Below are 6,000 nucleotides of genomic sequence, written 5' to 3'. Positions count from 1 at the left end.
TAGCTATCATCATATTTAATGGTAAATGAGTGAACACTTTCACCTTAAGATCGGAAACAAGAGTGTCATCACCACTTTGCATCAACATTGTATTAGAGGTTTTAGCAAGGGCAGTTAAGCAAGAAAAAGAAATAAAAGACAACCAGATTGTAAAGGAAGAAATAAAACCATCACTTTTCATAGATGACATAATCTTATACATAGAAAACCCTAAGGAATCCAGTAAACAACTACTAGAAGAAATAAACAAGTTCAGCAAGGTTATAGGATACAAAATCAATATACAAAAAAATCAATTGCATTTCTAAACACTAGCAAAAACAATCTGAAAGTGAAGTTAAGAAAACAATTCCATTCATAACCATCAAACAGAATAAAAGAGGAATAAATTTAAGGAGATGTAAGACTTGTACAATGAAAAATACAATGCATTATTGAAAGAAACTAAAGAAGATCTGATGAAATGGAAAGTCATCTCATGTTCAAAACATTTATGGGTGTATGTCAAAGGTGCATAGGAACAAACTGAAAGTGCTTGCAGCGGCCAAAGCTGGAGCTATTTGAGCAACAAATTGTGTTGGATTATAACTCAAGTGTAGTGTAAACACCCATGAGTCTACACTGATTTAAATTAATGATTGAATAAATAAACAAATGGGGAAGAATAGACAAATCTCCTGTGCAGAAGAATTTGAAATAATTGATATAGATACTCTATCCTCAAGGAGAGTGAGACTAACTCCCTACTCCTTAAGTATGGGCTGTGCATAGTGAGTTCCTGCCAAAGCATAGAGCAAAAAAGAATAATTTTACAGTGAAGTAATCTGACTAAACTATATCAGTCAGGTTATCAAGGTCAACATTAACAGTACGTACTTTCATGTGGAAAGTATGTACCCTTGATATGATGTGATGAAAATGGCAATTTACCTCTTTTGTCTTCCTTTCCCAAACTTATGACCTCAGTCTAATCATGAAAGAAACACCAGACAATTTGCAATAGAGGGACATCTTACACAATACCTGGCCAGTAATTTTCAAAACTGTCAAGCTTGTCAAAAACAAGGAAAGTCTGAAAAGCAGTCACAGCCAAGTGGAGCCTAAGAAGACATGACAACTAAAAGTAATGTGGTTTTCTGTATGAGATCCTAGAACTGAGAAAAAGACATTAGGTAAAAACTAAGGAAATCTGAATAAATTATAAGACCTTAATTCATAATAATGTATCACTATTGGTTCATTAATTATAACAAATGTACCATACTAATGTAAGATGTTAAGAATAGGGGAAACTGGGTGTGGAGTATAGGGGAACTTTGTATTATCTTTTGGATTTTTCTCTGAATCTAAAACTGTTCTTTAATGTTGAATATAGTTAGCTGTGGGTAGCATAACTCGGGAGTGTGTGTCTCCTCATTTGGGGGAGAAGGTGAGATCTTTTTTAAAGGATAGCTGCATCTTATTAGATGGAAACAGTTGTTTTTTAGTTGCTTGAATGGTCAACATTATGTAGAAAGATAAACACGGAAGTTGGGTAGAAAAACGAGTGGACAGTGCCAGTTTAATGCTTCATCTTTATCTTCATCATTTAATGCTTCATCTCCAAATCCACCCTTCTTTGCCCTGCTTTGTGATGTAAACATTTCTTCTTTGCCAGGTGAAGCAACGTTAGCCTTTGCCAGTAGAGGGTACTGGAGGGATGCTGCATGGCAACAGCAGCAAGAAGGCACCTCACTTCCGTTTTCCTGCTTTCCTTCCTTTTTACTGAGCACAGGAGCCAGTGGATTGGTGTGTGGATGGTCCAGACTCACCTCAGCAGCCCTGACTGAACGGCTCCAGCTTTGCACTCAGACCCCATTCTGCCCACCTGGCAGCCAATTCTGCAGCAGCGCCCGCTTTACCCCCAGGCAAAAGACCAGTTCCCACTTCCCACACCATCTGGCCATGCTGGGCCACTTCTGCATACAAGCCCTGGTCCATGCCTCATGATCTGCCAGACAGATTCAGGCTTATGTTGCTTGAACCCAACTGGTGTTACACAGCCTCCCCTTGCAGACTACATCTTTCCCCTTCTGAACCACTTATTCATTCATTTGCTTATTGATCACTTACTAGGTGCCAGGCAGTGTTCTAATAAACTTTTGTGTACAAAAACCAAAACCCAAACCCAGTGATTTAATCACAAGGATGGCAGAGCTACAAAAGAATGTGCAGATTTGACAAGTCACTTATGCTAAAGTCAGAAGCATGAAAAGGAAGGAATGGGACCCTTGGACCTGGGATAGGGGTGTTTGTGTAAAAGTGCTTCTGAAATTTGACCTTCCAGATTTCCCGGAACATTCCAGGCCAGCAGAGGAGCTCTTTCTTCCTAGAGAACAACTGCCCCTTGCAGACCACTCATCTGAGGCTGATGCTCTCCAGGTAATGCTTGCCCTCATCAGGATCCGCTTCTTTTACTTCTCATTGCCTCCACACTAGTAGCTAAGATAATTTCATCATGGTCTCACCGGGGCAATTCAGTGTTTTCCCAAGAGAAAACAGACCATTCACTGAAAGACTTGGCAGGAGCTGGGTAATTAGCACTGGCACGATCGAGGGGAAGATGTATTTGAGTGGATTTTGAGGGTGTTGGATGGAGGGCAGTATAACAAGGTAAGGCAGGAAATAATTGGTATGGGGGTATTCTCCTTCAAATCATGATTTAACATCCTGGCAAGAATACTTAGGAATGAAATGTTGTACACTTTCTTATTATGTTTTAATATTAGGATTCTAACTTGTTTACAAGAATTGGTCAAACATTAGATCAGATTTGTGTTGAGAATTTGGGAAGTCCCCCATCCAACAGTCTTGGGTCATAATCAGTCATTGTACCCTGGAATTCACATTGAACTGAATGAAAGAAAGATGATATTTCAAGAAGACTGAACATATTGGTTATCAACTGTAAAGTCATGTACGCTATCAAGATAATCCAAATCCAGTCCCCAAATATGAGGATAATTATTGCATGCACCTTTAAAATGTATGCAAAGAGTTTTAAGTCTCAATTGAGTTGGTCCTTAGCAGGAGGATGTAGTTGTCTTAGAGCCTTGTTGACGTGGGATGGCATGTTTACTTGTCAGAGTTGAAGATGAATATTTCTGTGATGAGGTGCAGTGGCTTCCTATGATCTTTCAATCTTTGTGTCAGCAAAATTACAAGGTCAGTTAATAAAATATAGTCGGGCTATTTTAAATAACTTTATTCTTAAATTTAACAAGCTCTTATTAGAAATGCTTTGGTATCAATACAATAAAAATATGTTGGTTTCCCCCCCCCCCACTGAATCATGTCAAGTAACTGGAAAAGTTAAGAGTTTGTTCTCCCCAGCTTTTTTGGAATTTGTTTCAAATAATGACTACTGCTTATTCACATGGCTTAATATGGGTATAATTATAATTTTTTGTATCTCAGGAAAAAGAAACAAAATATCCAGAAGAGAAATTTGTAAATGTTTCTTAGTTTCTTCTTTAAAGGGTGTTTACGTAGATGGTACACCTCTCAGATAACTTTTTTCCCCAGCTTTGCCATTCTCATCCTTAAGGCTGCAAAATAAAGAGAAAATAGAGAGAGAGTTATGGAAAAAAAAGCTTTACTTTTCACTCTAAATGACCATTACATAGATTGCAGGAAAGTTTGAAACATACCTCAGATGATTTTATCCAACAATGTGAGCATTGTTTTAGTAGCATAAAAAGACAGTAGAAATAATAAGCTATGGTTAACTTAGGGAAGAAGCAGGTTCAGAACTAGAAGGAACCTATTTCTATAAAAATTAAAAGAGCAAACACAGCATAAATTGAGTAAATACAGGATTAGTGCAGAGTATCACTATTAGCCATAGATAAACAGCTATGGGTCAATGACTATTTTGTGCATATTTCTGAGCTATGTACTACTAAAGAGAAAAAAGCATTGACATAAACCCTAATTCATGATGGTTGGGTTATCTTTTAACTCATCAAACTTGGTTATCCCAAGGGGCTTCATCCTTGGATATAGAATGGCAAGAACAAATTTTTTTAATAATGAAACAATACGAACCAGTATTTAGGAGTTGAAGTCATGATAAAATGTCTTTGTCAAGATATGTTATAAGTACTTTCAAAGGGCAAATTTATCGTTTTGAGAATATTTCACTGCTAATGGTATATTGGATGTAGAAAACATTTTAAAAATGTAGATTTAAAATTCATAACATTCCTCTGATGTTCTGGTATCATGCCATTAATATTTAAGAACAAAGTATAGCTGTCTCAGTCATGTTCCAAAAGTTGAGAGATGCTTTCAAGGCACTGATCATTTCAATCATGTGTAATATGGCCCAAGAACCAGCTATTTAACTGTTTGTAAAATTTTGTTTAATTAAAAAAAATCAAAAAGGGAAATCATGTTTTCTTATTTCACAGCCATATATTAGTTGTCTATCAACAAATGAAATGACCCTGTTTCTAAGAAGCTCTTTTTCACAAATACGAGAAGGTTGGGGATCTAATATTGTAAGAAGGCCATGGTCATTTTTATTTTCACTCTACTTATATGAAATGTTTTCATTTAAATGAAGTCAAAGAGCTTTATTTCCCTTGGAATTTTAAGGGAAATGATTATTTCCAGTGGCAGGATCAAGAATATTCCCTTGAATTTAGGACCAGCTGAGAGAATTTCCTTTGCTCTGTAGCCAGGAGGATGGTGTTGATTGCTGGGAGATGTCGGACGGTGAAACTGAAGGACAGGACTGTGCTTCCACAGCAAGAAGGCAGAAGGCAGAAGGCAAGTCTTTATAGGTTTTACTTTGGGATTTTTGGACCTCTATCTTGCCCATACCAAAAATGAAAGCAGAGGAAAAGTTCATCTTAAGGGACTTTTGAAGGTCTCTTTTAAGGCTGGGGCAAAATCCTCCTCCCTACAGTTACTCATCAACTTAGATTCAGTAAATCAGGCATAGCCAGCGTGCTGTGCATTTTCAATGAAGTTCTTAAAGGACATTCTGGATGTCTGCATCCTCAGGAGTGGGGTAATCCAGTAACTCACTGTCCCGTTTCTTAAGGGGGAAAAAAGAATTCTAGATTGTTAGTCTGCTATTCCTTTCTTTAGGCCTACGGTAAGTAGATGGTGTGAGTTCCAAGTAGATGTGTGGGGACACAGCTTTTGAGAATGGGAAGGCCCCTTGGTGTAGCAGCTAAAAGACCTGAGTCATCAGCTCTCCTTTTTACTTCTCCTTTCTGTTCTTCTCTGTTCTCTATCTCCTCTCCCCATAGCAATTCAGACGCATAGTTTTGGCTGGTTTTAACTTGAGGGAAGAGAGCTTGCCTCCTTACTCTCAGTATCCCTTGGCTCCTAATGGTTGCCACAGGTTGGCAATTTTGGCACCAATAGCTTTTGACTCCCCCGGAGCTGAGTTTCCCTACCTCTTCATCCTGAAATGCCATTGACATCTGTAAGAGGGGAGAACAGAGCAAAAAAAGTACAAAAGTAGGTTGGTGAGGATTACCAAAGGGAGTCAACTGTCTGGCTGGTGGGGATAGTAGGGGAGTCCCAGTAAAAGCTTACAGGGGCCACTCGTTGGATGCAGCTGGCATTGAGCCAGATACTTTGAACATGATCCTGTTATATTTATTGATACATAAATAAATGGACATAAATTTGCCTAAATTTTCTTGTTGTGTCTTATCCTTTTCAAAGTTTTGGCTAAAAAATCTGATTTTTAGGGTCTCCAGGCTCCACCTTTTTCCATCTTTCTTCCTCCTTCATGTTCTTTTCCAAGTTAAAAATTGCTCTTAGGTTAGGCTTTGATAACAGCATTTACACTAAGAGAAAAGAGACTTACACTTCTTAACTTTACACTTCTTAACTATTATGCCTACTAGGAATATTTATATTTAGTAGGGCACCTATACCATAAATAAAGGAATGGACTGAAATGGTGGATTTTCAAGTATCAATATGTATTTTTTGGGG

At 37.8% G+C, this 6,000-nt stretch overlaps 1 protein-coding gene across 1 annotated transcript in view; it reads right to left on the bottom strand.

Annotated features, from left to right (window-relative positions):
- Positions 1 to 3,229: 3,229 nt before the first annotated feature.
- The window catches only part of PALMD (palmdelphin), a 53,965-nt gene continuing 51,194 nt past the window's right edge, over positions 3,230 to 6,000 (bottom strand). Inside the window, exon 9 of the mRNA XM_068540387.1 lies at positions 3,230 to 3,587. Within this exon, the coding sequence (XP_068396488.1) occupies positions 3,544 to 3,587 (44 nt within the window). The 3' untranslated portion in view covers positions 3,230 to 3,543. The remainder of the gene's footprint in view (positions 3,588 to 6,000) is intronic.

This window comes from Eschrichtius robustus, chromosome 3 (assembly GCF_028021215.1).
Source record: "Eschrichtius robustus isolate mEscRob2 chromosome 3, mEscRob2.pri, whole genome shotgun sequence".
Taxonomy (NCBI): domain Eukaryota; kingdom Metazoa; phylum Chordata; class Mammalia; order Artiodactyla; family Eschrichtiidae; genus Eschrichtius; species Eschrichtius robustus.
Note: the sequence above shows the minus strand (reverse complement) of the source record. Positions and strands in the feature narration are given on the sequence as shown.